The sequence below is a fragment of the Ictalurus punctatus genome, chromosome 27, assembly GCF_001660625.3.
Source record: "Ictalurus punctatus breed USDA103 chromosome 27, Coco_2.0, whole genome shotgun sequence".
NCBI lineage: Eukaryota > Metazoa > Chordata > Actinopteri > Siluriformes > Ictaluridae > Ictalurus > Ictalurus punctatus.
The window spans coordinates 4,707,501-4,725,825 of record NC_030442.2 but is presented as its reverse complement, the minus strand read 5'-3'; the positions used below and the strand labels follow the sequence as shown (position 1 = coordinate 4,725,825).

General features: G+C 43.9%; 1 protein-coding gene across 1 annotated transcript in view; it reads left to right on the top strand.

The window, feature by feature from the left end:
• The window catches only part of LOC108259480 (low-density lipoprotein receptor-related protein 1B), a 217,853-nt gene that overhangs the window by 128,688 nt on the left and 70,840 nt on the right, over nucleotides 1–18,325 (top strand). Inside the window, exons 33-43 of the mRNA XM_053676680.1 lie at nucleotides 326–466; nucleotides 1,219–1,344; nucleotides 1,457–1,588; nucleotides 3,466–3,600; nucleotides 3,681–3,810; nucleotides 4,154–4,280; nucleotides 4,620–4,771; nucleotides 5,024–5,148; nucleotides 7,206–7,562; nucleotides 15,967–16,156; nucleotides 18,158–18,325. The exon at nucleotides 18,158–18,325 is cut by the window's right edge and continues 37 nt beyond it. Of these exons, the coding sequence (XP_053532655.1) occupies nucleotides 326–466; nucleotides 1,219–1,344; nucleotides 1,457–1,588; nucleotides 3,466–3,600; nucleotides 3,681–3,810; nucleotides 4,154–4,280; nucleotides 4,620–4,771; nucleotides 5,024–5,148; nucleotides 7,206–7,562; nucleotides 15,967–16,156; nucleotides 18,158–18,325 (1,783 nt within the window). The remainder of the gene's footprint in view (nucleotides 1–325; nucleotides 467–1,218; nucleotides 1,345–1,456; nucleotides 1,589–3,465; nucleotides 3,601–3,680; nucleotides 3,811–4,153; nucleotides 4,281–4,619; nucleotides 4,772–5,023; nucleotides 5,149–7,205; nucleotides 7,563–15,966; nucleotides 16,157–18,157) is intronic.

Here is an 18,325-nt window from a genome sequence, read left to right as displayed (position 1 = left end):
AAAACCATGCAAGCCGTGTTATTTGGGGTACTCCTGAGGTATTCGTGAGAAATTGGGGCACCTGCTGTACCCCTGAGAGAACGAGGTGGCGGTGTTTTTGAAGGCATCGGGATAGTGTTGAGAGAACATGGCGATAGAGCGTGGTAGTTTTACACTCTCACAGGAGAGAACATAAAGCCTGTTTTGTATTTTGTGTCCTGAAATAAATGAAAACTATATAGCGGGTGAAAAAACGTTATTTATTGTTGTTCACGATTTTAAATAACGGGTTTATTTGAGTTGTGTGGCTGGTGTCGCGTCTTTACCTTTGTGTTTTTGTGATCAGGAAGTAAATTGTGGTGGGCGGATGACGTTTTGGCTCAGATCGGCACGGTGAGAAAGAAGGACGGACAAAACATGGCGGTTCTGCGGACCAAAACCTCAGGAGTGGTTCAGATCAGAGTTTATGACAGAGACGGCCAGAAAGGTAATGTGAACGCACCTTCTACCAGGAGGATCATGGGGCAGTCATGGGGCTTGTGGTAGTTAAACATCTCACTAACGCACGTTAATGTTGGGTTTGACTTTAATCCATCACCTATCTATCCGTGTTGATATAAAACCTGAAACAGCCACCTACCTTATAATGAGGCGTATTACTAACCTATCACCTGAACTGCTGGGAGCCGATCCACGCTGTTTCCATTCATCTTTTCTTCCTGTTTTAAAGTAGTTTCAGAGGTTAAACGCTGCCCGTTTCTATTCTTTAGCGAGCCGCTGCTGCTCCTGAGATTCATCAATAACCAAGACAGGTTCATTAGCTACACTAGCCCTGATCCTTTTAATGCGACATTAAGATAAAAAATGACAATTAAGTCGTTTTTAAGGTAAATGTTTCTTTTTGCAAGTCCGTCAGATTTGTGCAAAGTAGTCAGCGCCATTAATCTCAGTGACACAGAACACAGGGGAGTAAAAGGATTCGCTCATTACTCTACTTCAAATGGAGTAACTGGGTATCTCTGTCAAGGAACGACGTAGATCTGCTTCCCTTTTTATGCTTGTGTGTGTGTGTGTGTGTGTGTGAGAGAGAGAGTGAGTGTAAGAGCTCTGCTTAATGCCCCCCTGAGTTTACAGCCTGATGTAATGCACCACTGAACAAAAGTGGAAAATTAATTGGCTGGATTTAGGCTCAAGTCACACTGACACCGTGTGTGTGTGTGTTCTGTGTTGTGTTCTCAGGTAAAAATGTGTGTGTGCTGAATAACGGCGGATGTTCACAGCTCTGCCTGCCCACCTCCGAACACACTCGTACCTGCTCCTGTACGACAGGTTACAGTCTGACGGCGGATCGCTCCACCTGCCGAGGTGAACCCAGCGCCGCGCATTAAACTCACCCGTTTATCACATCGATAAACTCAGACCAATAAAAAAAAGTTATCGAGTTTGACCATCAAACCGATTCTCGTCCCGTTCACAGGCGTGGAATCGTTCCTGATTTATTCCTCCCATGATGGGATCCGGGGCGTATCCTTGGACCCCGGTGATCATTCAGACACGTTAATTCCCATATCGGGAACGCTGTTAGCGGCCGGACTGGACTTCCACGCAGGTGAGGAACGTCTCTAACCCTAACTGTATAATAAGCGGCTCACTCGGCAATGAAATTAATGCTCACCGAGTCATTTACAGTGAATTCTAATTTCATTCGTATTGCGCGTCATTAATCTAAAATGGCGGAGGAAGACATTAAAATCTATACTGCGGTGTAACAGTGAGAGAGTTCAGTTACTCCGTAAGATAAAACATGTAGCAGAAATACATTTAAAAGAGCTTTAGAAATGTGATTTACTTGCATGCCATGGCTACACAAAATAGTCTGATCATTTAAATAGTCTGAAATTCTAAAATAACTCAAATAAACAAATATATATATATATATATATATATATATATATATATATATATAAATGCTCAGTAGTTTTTATAAGTTCTTTATAAGCTTTTTTCTCAGTAGTTATATATATATATATATTATATATATATATATATATATATATATATATATATATATATATATATATATATATAAATGCTCAGAAGTTTTCCAGTACTCATTTCTGATTGGCTCGCATTTAAATAGGGCTGGGCGATATGGCACATTTCTATGACACACAATATGTAGGTTTCCTGATAAAATCAGTTTTGATGGTTTATATAAATGTCTACATTATTTCTAAAAACATAAAAAATATATATTTAACACTTAAAAGGAGAAGTTTATTTAAAATCTGCAGCAGCAAAACAAATCAGCTTCTCCCAGTGACGGTGTGTAAAGAAACGTGTGTGTATGTATATATATGTATATATATATATATATATATATATATATATATGTATATATATATTTTTTTTTAAAGTGCAAAATATTATAAAAATATATCACCATACCCACGATATCTTATAAAAGTATATCGGTTTTAAATCCTCGTATCACCCAGCTGTACCTCTAACGTCAATCAAAACATGCATCACGTGTGCCGATGTTGATCGTGTTTAACTTGTAACCATGACAACCGTGACGAATAAGAGTTTGGACTTGGCCTGTGTTTCTGCACTGCTTTCGTGAATGACTGTATGTTAATGTATCAGTTAAACTGCCCGTGTTAATTACCCAGAGAGGGACGATTTATAGGCTGTAGTGCAGACATTTTTAGGTAAAGTGGAAGGGGGGGGAAAACGATTAGAATAGCACCATCTAAGACGTAACCATAGCAACAGTGGTATAATGCTAGCCTGGTGGTGGATTAATTGAGAACGATGGCTATACGGAGTTGAATATCATTTAGCGATGACGACGTGGCCTTGGGATTGATCAGAAAGTGTGAGGAGTCATTTATTTTTCATTCAGTGGGTGTGGCTTTGAAACTACAGCGCAGTCGGAGAGGAATACATTTCCACCTACTGCACAGTTAACGTCTGAAAATGACTAAATATGATGTTTTGAATTATAAAAAAGCAACACGATGGCCTTCTACATCAGTTCCCCCCAAAACAGATTCTGTATTTCATCTTCTATTTTTTCGGGATTGTTGAATCCCGGTTTGAAAAGAGGAAAGAGAGCGCAACTAAAATTCTACTAAGCTTTATCAAAGAAAGAAATAAACATTTTGACTCTTCAGATAGATCAAACAGTCCACATTTTGTCTTCCTTTCTGTTTATTTCTTTATTCCTACACTATTTCTAAACTTCAACGCTGTAGGACATTGCACACTCTGCAGGACCTCTTTCTCCTCTCGTTTTTTTGTTTTTGTAATAATAGTTTAGGATAAGTGGTATAGAAGATGGATGGACGGAATAGTTTTGAGTTTCATAATCATGCACTTATAATAAAGCTAATCTGCTATGAAGACTTGAGTGGGAAAAATACCTTTTCTTTAGAGCTGTATTGAAAAGTTTCTGTGGTTTTAAAGTCGATGGTTTGTTAGGAAATGACACGCTGTACTGGACTGACCTGGGATCCAATAAAATCTCCCGAGCTGCTCGAGATCAGACGTGGAGGGAGGACGTGATGAGCACCGGCATCGTCCGAGCCGAGGGAGTCGCGGTGGACTGGATCACAGGTACAGTGTATGGGGATGGATGGAGGGATGGATTTGAGTGATGGAGTGAGTGATCGAGGCTGTTCATCTCGTTATTTTAGGTAACGTGTACTGGACGGATCACGGTTCCGATCTTATCGAGGTGTCTCGGGTGAGCACTGCGTATCGGGCCGTGATCATCTCTGAAGGACTCGATCAGCCTCGAGCCATCGCCGTGCAGCCGCTGGAAGGGTGCGTTGTATTGGTGTTATCAGTGACGACGTTAACCTTCGAATCACTTCATCATCCACAAACCATTCCGAGCATTTCCGAGCAGTACACGTGCGGCCGTGTCCAAAAGCGTTTAAATCGACTGCGGAGAGCTGCTTTTAATCTCCCGCTCATCAAGCTCATCACCACCACGCCTACGCTTCACTGTGGTCTTATTCACGTAAAGTTGAGGCACAGGAGATCCCTCAAACATCTACAGATCATTTGTATTTTATTATTTATTTTAGAATCACACCGCTGCGAGTGCGTGAGAGTGAACCTTTCAGTGAGAGTGCTTTAACCTCATTATGTTTATCTGTTCCAGCTTCCTGGTTTGGACAGAAACGGGACAATCCCCGAAAATCAGCAGATCTCGTCTGGACGGATCGGAGCGGACGGTCCTCGTTAACTCTGAACTAATCTGGCCAAGTGGCGTCGCCATAGACTACCAGGTTTGCTCCGTATTCTTCTGACTGTTCACCTGGAGATCAGTCCTGAAGTATGAGAGAGTGCTTCCAGGTCAAAGGTGACAGTCTTGGTTGAAAAGAAAAGAAAGATAGAGAACAGACAGGATGATAGAGGAGTCGGCGAAGAAGCTGATTCCGGTCCTGTCTCAGACCTGCACTTTTTACTTCCTGTAGGAGTTGCAGGTCTTCATGAGCAGGACTGAAAGGTTTCAGACTCCCTGCAGAATGTAGCTGCGTTGCTCTAAAACGACCGTGTTCTTATTATACCAGACTGTTGCCGTGACGCTAACTCGGCTGACGTTTGTTTTGAAATTGTTTTCTCAGGAAAATAAATTATACTGGTGCGACGCGCGTACACACAGGATCGAGAGAATCCACCTGGACAGCGGCAAGGAGCGAGAGATTATTCTGAAAGACAACAACGCTGATCTGTTTTCCGTCGCTGTATACGGCTCTTACCTCTACTGGTCTGACAGGTAATTTATTTCCCTATGAACGATACAAACTTTTCATACGGCAGCCTGAAAAAGCACTTTACGATGGAAGTAGAGAGGTGAAATAAAATACTGTAAGATGGATATATACAGATATATAAATAAAAGGGTGCACATACTTTTCCCAGCTTGGACTGTAAGTACTCAGCGTGTTTAATAAAGTTAAATCAAGTGCGGTTGTTTGTATTATTTTAGGAATTTATGAAGAATGTTCTGTTCACTGATGTTTCTCAGGTCCTACTCTAACGGCTCGATTCGACGCGGCTCGAAAAACGATGCCTCGGACGGCGAGACGCTGCGGAGCGGTCTGGGGAAAAGCCTGAGAGATGTGAAGGTGTTCAACCGAGAGCGAGAGAAAGGTCACGTTTTTACCAAACGTAAACGTGCGTCCGGATCATCCCACTTCATTCCGATTCAACATGTAGTCCTTCTGAAAACGTCCCGTGTGTGTCCGAGCGGAGAGACCCAGAGCGTAATGAACTTCAGCCCGAGGCGGCTAGAACATTATTTATTAGGTCTTATCCAGGATTCAAGGTCAGACCACCAGCAGAAGATTTAATCCATCATCTAATCATAAGCAAAAAAAACTGTAGGCTCGCGGTAAACTGAATAAAACACTAAAAGCTCAAAGCAGGAAAACTAGTAAACAAGAAAACTGAAAAACTTGGGGAAATGGGGAAAGCTAGGACAGTGGAATTAGATGAACTGGTGCACTAGGAGAACTAAGGAGAAGAAATCCACAACTGAGGGAATTAGAAAACAGAAGAAGTAGAAAACTAACATTAGGAAGCTAGAGAGCTAGAGCTAATAAAAGTAAGGAGGCAGGTAATTATAAATAGGGAGGTAGAAGGAGCTAGGGAACAGAAAGCTAGTGAAAAGCCCGAAGTTTACATGATGGGTGGATAACTAGGGCGCTAGATAAACTGGAGAACTAGAATTGGGAAAGCTATTAAAGGAGGATTAGTTGAACCAGGGTGCTAAGAGAAGTAGAACAAGGAGAGCTAGAAATCCACAAGTAGAAAAATTAGAAAGAAGAAGAAGTGGAAAATGAAAAAGAGCTGGAGATCTACGTAAAACTGCAGGGGGGAGGGGCAAGAAGGACTAAGGAGTAACTATAACTAGGATAACTAGCCAGGTCGGAAACTAATACCTACAGAGTTAAGACCTCCGCTAAGCAGCAGGACTAAGAGGCTAGGAATCGAAACATCCGGGAAGCTAATACACAGAGCACGTAGCAGAAAGATCTGCGGGAGAAATGACGAGAACTAACGTGGTGAACATCTACAGAACTAGAAACTAGGAGAACTAGTGAGCTAGGGTTAGTACAAATATGGAGCTAGGAGGCCTGAGACTAGCGAGCTGTGGGAGAACAAAAAAAGGGAATTAAGGACGCTTTGCTTGTATTTCCTCATTTGTAAGTCGCTTTGGATAAAAGCGTCTGCTAAATGAATAAATGTAAATGTAAGGAGGGAGAAAACTAGAAGCAGGAAGGACCTGAGAGGATTAGGAAACTAAGACCTAATTAGGGAGCTACGAGGAAAAGGGACATCAGAATAAATAAATATACACACAGTATATCTCATACTGAGGGCAGTGTAGGAAACTATAACTAGGGAGCTAGAAGAACTATGAAATAACACTTATCAATAATAGGTATTAGGGTTTAAGAGACACCGTGTGTGTGTGTGTGTGTGTGTGTGTGTGTGTGTGTGTGTGTGTGTGTGTGTGTGTACAGGATGTTCAGAACAGTCTCTCTCTTTTTAAAAGCGACCACAACAACCCTCATTTATCAAGCAAAAGAACTGAGTGTTAAAAATATTAGACACTGGGCTCAGGTGGGACTTTACAGGGTGTACAATAGCGAGGGAAAACACACACACACACACACACACACACACACACACACACACACACACACACGGAGTGATTAATGATCACACTCACACACTCATTTCCTTCTCCTTAGCAGATTAAAAAGAAAACCCTGATGATGTAATGCGTGGTCCGTGCTTAATCATCTCGTTGAGATTCGCCGTGTTTTTGTTAAAGGAACAAACAGGAAATAAAAGTCCACAGAGAGGAAATAGCTGAGGTCTGTTTACATCGAAGACTCGGAACAAACCTCAGAGAGGATTGTGTGTGTGTGCTGGAGAGAAAAGTAATCGGATGGCGATTGCATTTCAGTGTGGCGCGACTGCGACGTAGTGATGAACGTGTGACAGGAAATGATGTAGCCGCTTCTGACATCACATCAGGGTTTAGTTCATAAACAGCTCATGATTAATTACAGCAGATCCCCTAGACTTCTGATTCCTTTTACATTACAAACAGAATGCATTTATTACAGTGTTCGCTTTATGCTTTGTGTGTGTGTGTGTGTGTGTGTGTGTGTGTGTGTGTGTGTGTTCTCCCACAGGTATTAATGAGTGTGGCCACAGTAACGGAGGCTGTGAGCAGCTGTGTTTTTACCTGGGGAGTAACAGGAAGTCGTGTTCCTGCGCTCAGGGTTACTTGGCTCCGGACGGCGTGTCGTGTCGTGTGCGTGAAGTTTACCTGCTGTATTCCGAGAGAACGGCGTTGAGGAGCGTTCGCATCTCAGAGCCGCCCAGCACGCCCGTCGCAGCGTACCAACACCCCGAGTATTTCAAAAACATCATCGCTCTGACCTTCGATTACCGGCAGCCGAGAAGCCGCGTCTTCTTCAGCGACGGCCATTACGGCAACATCCAAGTGATGAACGACGACTGGACGGGACGCCGCGTGCTCGCCGAGAGTGAGTCATGTGTTACTGAGCGTTTACAACAGACTTCCTGTTACTCTCGGCGTTAAAGAGAAGTGTTCTGTTAGGGTGCTGATGAAACCTTACGGCTGTAAAGAGGCGACGGAACAGTATAAAGTAAACTCTTGTGATGTCACATGATCACTTGTATTTCACTGATTAAGTCTTTCGCCCCGCCCGTCACGACCACGTCACGTGTCACTCGGTGAAATCAGGACACGCCTACTTTTTTCTAAAATCTTTTCACGTCTTCTTTGAATGAATGTTTTGTATTGCTTTGGGTCTGTCTCTCTAAATATACATATATTTATCACTTTAAAGTGCTACGATCACTAACCCCGCCCCCTCACTCTAACCAGTCAGGACTGTAAATCAGTACCAGTTCATTGTAACGCGCTAGCGGTCCTGAGTGTGTTATTACCTTTCATCTGCCACGCATCTGTAAAGATGAAGCGTCTTCGTGACTGAATGTTGGTGCTGAACAGATGATCAGCTAAATCGTGTGTGTGTGTGCGTTTGAAATGCATGGCATCATAAAAGCTGTCAGAATTACAGCTCGTCTCTGTTAATCAATAGCTAATTAACGCTCCTTGCCAGCTGCAGCTCGCTGATTTAGTGCTGTATCTGTCAAACGCTCACACCTGGCCCTCTACCTTATAGCATCATTACGGCTGTGTCCCAAACCACACACTGTGCACACTCTGCACTCTCTACCTCACCGCCGAGTAGCTGTCTGGAATCAGATGCAAATATTTTACACTAAATGGAAGTGATAGATCGCTGAGTTCACACACACACACACACACACACACACACACTGCTCGTAAAGCAGCTCGTACAACACACAGTACATGATTTTAGTTCACAACAACAATCTTATCTTTAATCATAATAATCTTATTAAATAAACTTCCTCGTAATCGCCATCAAAGGGGCTTTAATCATCTCTCTCTCTCTCTCTCTCTTAATGAACTCTCTCTCTCCCATTTGCATTAACGAGTCATTATATTCCATACTATCTAGCATGCTTGACTCTCGCCCATTTGCTATTGACCCTGGATCATATTCACAAAGATAAGCGCTAATTAATGCACTGTTAGCCAACATTTATGAGTTGATCTACCTAAAAAAACATGGAGCCGATTAAGCTCAGGAGCACGGTGGCTGATTAACCTATGGCCAGCGCTGTACAATACAAATCTCCGTCTAGTCCACGTCTTACCGTAGGGCAAGAGAATTGAGATAAAGCTGCTAAATTAACAGCAGTGTAGCCTCAGAAAGAGCGTCCACGTGACGCTACAGGCTACAGGCTGCTGTCTAATGAATTTTTTTGAGTAATCGGCAGCGTTACCCTGCAGTCGAAAACATACGGTCATCCAGCGTGTAGTCTAGCAGCTCGTTTCTAATAGTTTCAGTGATGTTCAGCTGGGTTCCTGATGTACAGCTGGTGTTTCCTGAAGAGCTGATATCATTAGCCAGGGTTGCCAGGTTTCAGCAGTACGTCCTGCCTCGACTACATCTCAGAAGACCTGACACTATCCCAAAAAATCAGCATCGGGAAAAAAAGACGGGGTTTTTTTTTTTCCTTCTTTTTTTTCTTCAGCTTTTTCATAGGGTAACGAGGTCACCATGGTACGCACACACACACACACACACACACACACACACTATCTGCACTTATACCACACCGTTGTTTCCAGAAATTTATTTGATTTCATTCTGATTATTTGTACAAAACAAGCTTTCTGTGGCCGCAGAATCACTTTAAACTATCAGTTTGCGGTTAAAAAAAAAAAAAACGTGTGACCATGGCAACCCTGTCATTTCCTGTCCTGTCTTGCTCCTCCCCGAGCACGGGGCAGCATGATTCTTGCCCCAGTGAGCCTCTATTGTTAGCACGTGTTGCAGTTCCCATTTTGACCACTAGGTGTAATAATAACAGTACTGAGGTAAACGGGGAAGTGACGATTATATTTAATCAGATGATGTTTATTAAAACCGCTCACTCAGAAGAGCTAGAGTATCTTGTTGTGATTTAAAGCGTATGGAGTTCCGAGCGAGGACATTTAGATGAACATTTGTTGAACAGCTGATATATAAGTATCTCAGAACTAATGAATCAGAACGCCGCAGATATACGGAGCACCTGAGGTGAAGGTGTGATGCAGCTTTGATCTTCTCACAGCAGCTAAGCTTCAAATACGACGGGTTTTCATCGCGTGCTTTTGGATCTCCGAGCATTTCCGCCTTCAGAGAATCCCTCGGGGTTTTTTCTCGACTTTTCAGGGTTTTTTTTTTCCCCCAGGCAGGTATAATCATGCTGAAGGGGGAAAAAAAGACCAAAAGCCTCTCGATTAAACACTTCCTCTTTGCTCAACCGCTTTTCTCTTGCGGTTTGCATTAAACGATCAGAACATCCTCAAATATAGAACGTCATAATTAGACAGAAAAAACTACTGGTAGAATGTTTTAAGTAATCGCTGCTTCACTGCACTACCATCAGACTGACAGCATGGCGTTCCTAAAAACGGTAACAGGACGCCATCGGGAACGGAAACTTAATCGCCGTGAACGTGCTGTTACTATAGAAACAATAACGTATTGGAACGAGTGCGTTGAATATAAACCTGTGATTTGAGCTGCTGTTCTAGAGAATTAATCAACGCCTTCTGACCAATCAGAGTGGAGAATTGAACATCGCTGTATGTGTGTGTGTGTGTGTGTGTGTGTGTGTGTGTGTGTGTGTGTGGTCGGGTTATTAGCGTACAGTGATGTATTTTATTCACAGCTGATTGCTTTAGCACTGCAGGGAGCACACAGATGAAATGAAATGAAAGCAGCCTTGCACTAATCTATCAGTCACTGGACTATTCATTATAGTAGCGGATAAAAAAAGTCTGCTTTTTCCTCACTGCACCGCTGTTCATTTAATCCACTTCTCCTGACAGCGCTGTCTACATGAAGCGTCTCCTCTCGGCTGGGTTTAATCCCGCCGCGAGACTGTCAGACAGCCCGGTGGACACGCAGGCTGTAATAACCCCGCTCCAGCATGACCATAATGGGATCCTAGAGCGCGTTCGGCCTCTCTGTGTTCTAACGCGGAGAAGATCGATGTTTATTGGACAGCAGGCTTTAAAAACGTCGTTTTGGGTCTCACCCGGATTCATAGCTTTAATACGAGTGCATCACAAAACACTTCTGCATACAAATAAAGCCCGGCGCCAAAACATCGCTGCGTTCGTCTCGTTTAGACGGACAGATTCGCAATCAACAACCTGAGTCCAAAGGTTACGTCAACATTTATGTGGGGAACGTTCCTGGTGTTCAGAGTCGTGTTACGCAGCTGCTTAAGTGGATTCTCTGAGCTCTTCCGCTTCAGATTTTTAAAATCACCTGCGTCGACAGCAACACTCCCCTTTAAACCTGAAAAAATCAGGGATAGAAAACGCAGACTGAAGACTCATATATCACAGATATGTTGCTTCTTATTGTTATATCATACTCGAACGTTATGAGGACACGAGACACTAAATCGAGCTCATGAAATCGTAACGTGTGTGTGCGTGTGTGTGTGTGTGTGTGTGTGTGTGTGTGTGCGCGCATGGGATGTAAGAGATTTTCATTGTGCTTTTAATTCACTATCTTTGATTTCGAAGGTCAGAATCACACTTAACTGGGACACGGCTCTGTTTTAGACAAACCCGCGTAAATTCTGAATAGTGCTTCAGTCTGTACATGCTAGGGATGTCACGATACCAAAAATCTAGTAGTCGGTACCGGTACCACCAAAAGTACACGATACTCGATACCAAAGTCGATACCACGGTGTGGTTTAAAATGTAAAAAATCAAATAAAAAAACTCCTGGAGGACATCTTCCTCTGGCTGATACTGACAGAGAGAGAGAGAGAGAGAGGGAGAGAGAGAGAGAGAGGGAGCGGGAGAGAGAGAGAGAGGGAGAGAGAGAGAGAGAGGGAGCGGGAGGGAGAGGGGGTAGTTTAGTTATAAAATACTGTCTGATAATGAGTGGAGGTGCACTCCTAAACGCGCGCGCACACACACCTTATACTCTGAATGCAGGCATTAGTGTAAATTCACTGATGTGGGGGCAGGACAGAAAGAGTTATTAAAAGCATGAACAGGTGAATAATTATTAGTGACATGAGGCTACATTTATCTGACAGGACCCGGGCTGAATGGCGGTGCACGGTGTCCATTAGGAGGTCGTTTATAACATCGCAATGCGTTAGCGTCGTTAACGAATAACTGGCTATCGCTAACATTCCACGGAGCGTAACGTTAGCTGGTCTCACGGCCACAAAGCCAGCTGCCGCAAACAAACATAATACAGGACCGTCTTCCAGGTGCTTCGCCTTTGACACCCCTAGTACATACGTGTTGAGCTCTGAATACTGTGTGAAATTTCAGTATTAAATCCTCAACTCCTGAATACGACCCAAGGTGCTGATTCTCAGACCTTGCAAAGGGGGCGGGGCCAAACTGTCAATCAGCGAAACGTGCACGAGTAAAGCAGTGCTTATTTAAAAACTTATACAAGTACAGACATTTTATACACAGTTGAATTATTATTGTGGACATATTGTGTGTGTGAGAGAGAGAGAGAGATGAAAAGAGAAAGAGACAGAGAAAAAGAAAGATATAGGGAGCAGAAGAGAGAGATCAGATCGTGTCACTGTAATGTCTCTGTACAGGGAACATCTGTCTCACTTAGAGCCTGTGACAGCAGATGAATGATGGGCAGAATTAGTCTGACATCTTTTACACACACACACACACACACACACACACACACACAAAGAACACTGTGTGTACTTTGTACAAGTATACTGTGTGTGTGTGTTGATATTAAACGTTCAGGTCATCATTTTTCTAAACCTTTATTGCCATGTATGGTAGAATCCTAAAGGTTCTTCAGTTGTCGCTTTAGAGGAACCTGCTTATATCTAGAACTCTTACGGAACCCTTAAAGAACCCTTTTCCTTTTCTAGGAGTGTGTTCACGGGTAAGTGTGTAGTACGAACTCTGAATTATTGCTCGCTGATTTCTTCTTAACACGTAGACACCGTCAGGATCTTGAACAGAAAGCTGCCTTTGCTAACTCGGCACTTTGTTAATAGGGTTCTTTTGAAGAGGTCATTTTATTAAATATGGCTTCCCAAAAGGGCTTTACGCTCTGCTGTAGGGTTCTACGTAGAGTATTTAAATGTTCTCTCTGAGGGCCAGCTGGAGAACCCCGAGGGGTTCCACATGTTCCCGAGTGTACAGCGTTCTAACAGGAGCTCCATACTGAACTCCATGCTGGCTGCGTGTAAGGATAACTGCGCAATAAAGACTTTATTATTATTTCATTAACTGTTTGCATTCAGTGAGCTAAACAGAAATATCATTAATATGCGGTTAAGTGTTCAATACTGGAGTGTGTTTTAAAGCGCGCGATGGTTTTATGGTTATTAAATGGTTATAATGGCGTAATGACTTCTTTATTACTAATTAGTTAGGCTTTATACTGCTCATAGCACAAGTTTGTGGTAATAGTTGGAAACGGTTATAATTATGTACTAAAGTGTTTATTGCCCTGTAATTAGAGCGCCGTTAATGCGTTATAAGCGTGTCATAAAGTGAGTTAAGGTCAGAGCGCCGTTAATGCGTTATAAGCGTGTCATAAAGTGAGTTAAGGTCAGAGCGCCGTTAATGCGTTATAAGCGTGTCATAGAGTGAGTTAAGGTCAGAGCTCCGTTAATGCGTTATAAGCGCGTCATAGAGTGAGTTAATGTCAGAGCGCCGTTAATGCGTTATAAGCGCGTCATAAAGTGAGTTAACGTCAGAGCGCCGTTAATGCGTTATAAGCGCGTCATAGAGTGAGTTAAGGTCAGAGCGCCGTTAATGCGTTATAAGCGCGTCATAAAGTGAGTTAACGTCAGAGCGCCGTTAATGCGTTATAAGCGCGTCATAAAGTGCAAGTTAACGTCAGAGCGCCGTTAATGCGTTATAAGCGCGTCATAGAGTGAGTTAAGGTCAGAGCGCCGTTAATGCGTTATAAGCGTGTCATAGAGTGAGTTAAGGTCAGAGCTCCGTTAATGCGTTATAAGCGCGTCATAGAGTGAGTTAAGGTCAGAGCGCCGTTAATGCGTTATAAGCGCGTCATAGAGTGAGTTAAGGTCAGAGCGCCGTTAATGCGTTATAAGCGCGTCATAAAGTGAGTTAACGTCAGAGCGCCGTTAATGCGTTATAAGCGCGTCATAAAGTGCAAGTTAACGTCAGAGCGCCGTTAATGCGTTATAAGCGCGTCATAGAGTGAGTTAAGGTCAGAGCGCCGTTAATGCGTTATAAGCGCGTCATAGAGTGAGTTAAGGTCAGAGCGCCGTTAATGCGTTATAAGCGCGTCATAGAGTGAGTTAAGGTCAGAGCGCCGTTAATGCGTTATAAGCGCGTCATAGAGTGAGTTAAGGTCAGAGCGCCGTTAATGCGTTATAAGCGCGTCATAGAGTGAGTTAAGGTCAGAGCGCCGTTAATGCGTTATAAGCGCGTCATAGAGTGAGTTAAGGTCAGAGCGCCGTTAATGCGTTATAAGCGCGTCATAGAGTGAGTTAAGGTCAGAGCGCCGTTAATGCGTTATAAGCGCGTCATAGAGTGAGTTAAGGTCAGAGCGCCGTTAATGCGTTATAAGCGCGTCATAGAGTGAGTTAAGGTCAGAGCGCCGTTAATGCGTTATAAGCGCGTCATAGAGTGAGTTAAGGTCAGAGCGCCGTTAATGCGTTATAAGCGCGTCATAGAGTGAGTTAAGGTCAGAGCGCCGTTAATGCGTTATAAGCGCGTCATAGGGTGAGTTAAGGTCAGAGCGCCGTTAATGCGTTATAAGCGCGTCATAGGGTGAGTTAAGGTCAGAGCGCCGTTAATGCGTTATAAGCGCGTCATAGGGTGAGTTAAGGTCAGAGCGCCGTTAATGCGTTATAAGCGCGTCATAGGGTGAGTTAAGGTCAGAGCGCCGTTAATGCGTTATAAGCGCGTCATAGAGTGAGTTAAGGTCAGAGCGCCGTTAATGCGTTATAAGCGCGTCATAGGGTGAGTTAAGGTCAGAGCGCCGTTAATGCGTCATAAGCGCGTCATAAAGTGAGTTAACGTCAGAGCGCCGTTAATGCGTCATAAGCGCGTCATAAAGTGAGTTAACGTCAGAGCGCCGTTAATGCGTCATAAGCGCGTCATAAAGTGAGTTAATGTCAGAGCGCCGTTAATGCGTTATAAGCGCGTCATAAAGTGAGTTAAGGTCAGAGCGCCGTTAATGCGTTATAAGCGCGTCATAGAGTGAGTTAATGTCAGAGCGCCGTTAATGCGTTATAAGCGCGTCATAAAGTGAGTTAACGTCAGAGCGCCGTTAATGCGTTATAAGCGCGTCATAGAGTGAGTTAATGTCAGAGCGCCGTTAATGCGTTATAAGCGCGTCATAAAGTGAGTTAAGGTCAGAGCGCCGTTAATGCGTTATAAGCGCGTCATAAAGTGAGTTAACGTCAGAGCGCCGTTAATGCGTTATAAGCGCGTCATAGAGTGAGTTAATGTCAGAGCGCCGTTAATGCGTTATAAGCGCGTCATAAAGTGAGTTAAGGTCAGAGCGCCGTTAATGCGTTATAAGCGCGTCATAGAGTGAGTTAATGTCAGAGCGCCGTTAATGCGTTATAAGCGCGTCATAAAGTGAGTTAAGGTCAGAGCGCCGTTAATGCGTTATAAGCGCGTCATAGAGTGAGTTAATGTCAGAGCGCCGTTAATGCGTTATAAGCGCGTCATAAAGTGAGTTAACGTCAGAGCGCCGTTAATGCGTTATAAGCGCGTCATAAAGTGAGTTAAGGTCAGAGCGCCGTTAATGCGTTATAAGCGCGTCATAAAGTGAGTTAAGGTCAGAGCGCCGTTAATGCGTTATAAGCGCGTCATAGAGTGAGTTAAGGTCAGAGCGCCGTTAATGCGTTATAAGCGCGTCATAGAGTGAGTTAAGGTCAGAGCGCCGTTAATGCGTTATAAGCGCGTCATAAAGTGAGTTAAGGTCAGAGCGCCGTTAATGCGTTATAAGCGCGTCATAGAGTGAGTTAAGGTCAGAGCGCCGTTAATGCGTTATAAGCGCGTCATAAAGTGAGTTAAGGTCAGAGCGCCGTTAATGCGTTATAAGCGCGTCATAAAGTGAGTTAATGTCAGAGCGCCGTTAATGCGTTATAAGCGCGTCATAAAGTGAGTTAATGTCAGAGCGCCGTTAATGCGTTATAAGCGCGTCATAAAGTGCGAGTTAAGGTCAGAGCGCCGTTAATGCGTTATAAGCGCGTCATAGAGTGTGAGTTAACATGTGATAAATCTGTGATGGGGTGTACAGTATATGGTGTGTGTGTGTTGTTTAGACGTGGGTTCAGTGGAGGGTTTGGCGTATCATCGCAGTCGGGACGTGTTGTACTGGACGAGCTCCACGGCGTCTACGATCACACGACACTCGCTGGACCAGAGCCGAGTTGGAGCCTGGAACCGAGACACCGTGGTCCAAATGGACAGAGACGACCACCCTCACCTCCTCGCACTGGACGAGTGTCAAAAGTCAGTTCTTACTTCATCATTAATCTTTATTCATGATCATGTCTTATTTATAGAGCTGTTGTAGAGTTTGAAAGCAGTTTCACACATTGTGGGATGTTCTGAATATCCCCGATTACCTGTGACTACCTGTGATATCATTAGCTGTGCTGATGTTCAGTACATCCGCACTCCTGCTGGTGTGATATTGTTTAAGTCTAGTCGGGTTTGTAGACGTGCCCCAGCATGGTTTGTGTATCAGATCCTCTGTTGTAGTTTATGAAAAGCATTTCACTGAAACCTGAAGCCAGCTGGTCACGTGGGCTGTGTTTAAAACTGTGTGGATGATGAAAACTGTTTAAAGATGAGGACTGGTCTGTTCTCCCTGCGGCAAAATCAGAACGGTCCTCTCTCTCACTCCTGTGGAGTGAAGCTGCACTCCAAAACAAAGCATCTCCACTTTAAATTCTTACTTACAGCTCCAGACCACTCCTTAATAATTCATCATTGAAAGGTAAACATGATCTTTCCGCCATGTTGGTCGATTATACACGTCCGGATCTTTCCGGATCTTTCCAAGTCAGACAGCTACAAATCTTAGACCGTAAGGAAAAATAATAAATAGATAAATAACTAATAATAAATGCTTTGCTTTTTATTGCACGCCAGTGAACCTTTTTTTTTGCATCACGTTCCCCGCCCACATTGTAACAGTGCACACGTTATGCTGCTAATGCACGCAAAATCACACGTGAAGCTGCACTAGACTGTTAAATCACCGTGAGGAATATTCCTCTGTCATACATGTGTTACCGGTGTGTGTGTGTGTGTGTGTGTGTGTGTGTGTGTGTTAAAACCTCATTGAAGCCCTTCGAGACCAAGGATATCAGTGTGTGTGAGTTAATTTTAGCTGCTGTAGGATCTCCAGCTTCGCCCTGCGGACACGTGTGACACGTTTCACTGTGACTCCACGTCGTACATCATCCACAGCTCATAACGTTTCTCTTCCCCACCTGCGTCTTTCTGCACAAGATCCGTAATCGCGCGTCTGCTGTAATTTCCCAGCAGCGCGCTCAGAGATACGTCCGGTCCGAGAGGTCGATCAGGAGAGAAGCCGCGAGCGTTAATTAGACACCATAACGCTTACGCAGCGTTCGTTTCTCTGTGATTTCATACAGAGCTGAGATTCAGAACGCTGTGTCGGGGTGAGACCAGACACACACACACACACACACACACACACACACACACACACACACACACGTTTAAAGCATATTTGACATTGTAATTCGGAATGCTTTTATGTGGGTGTTAATTAGTCTGATGTTATTAATGCTGTAGTCTGTATTATAACAGGTCGTAATCATTCAGTCTGATTTCTGGCCTGTAATTTAGTCTCCGGTGAGTTTACTGTATGAGGAACTTGACAGGATGTCATTATTATTATTATTATTATTATTATTATTATTATCATTATGGGTGAATTATTGTTCTTTAATCACATTTTGCAGGACATTAATAGAGCACTGCTTTCTGTGCCGTTAGCTCATTAGCCACATATTGCATTGTCATTCTGTGACGGTGTTAATGAGGCTGCGTCTGCTAGGAACTATGCTCTGTGTGTGCGTGTGTGTGTGTGTGTGTGTGTGTGTGTTACCTGTGTTAGCTTATTAGCATAGCAGCCCTTAGACATCACCGTCACATTCGAGACTGCTGAAAATCACACACAGTGATCTCACCTTCTTTCTCTCTCTATCTCTCTCTCTCCCGCCCTCTTTCTCTCTCCTTCCCTCTCCCTCTTTCTTTCTCTCTCTCTCCCTCCCTCTCTCTCTCTCTCTCGCCCTTTCTGTCTGTGCCGCCCTCTCTCTCTGTCTCTCTCTCTCTTCCCCTCTCTCTCTCTGTGTGTCTCTCTCTCCCTCTCTCTCTGTCTCTCTCTCTCTCTCTCTCTCTCTCTCCCTCTCTCTGTGTCACTGCCCCTCGCTCTCTCCCTCTCTTTGTCTCTCCCTCTCTCTCTCTCTCTCCCAGTTTGCTGTTTTGGACTAACTGGAGTGAGAGGAAGGCGGGTATTATGAGGTCGTCGGTGTGGGGTCGGGGTGTTCGGGTGATCGTCAGTGAGGGGCTCGTGACCCCCAGCGGTCTGACCATTGACCCTCGAGCCGAGAAACTCTACTTCTCTGACAGCAGTGTGGGTTC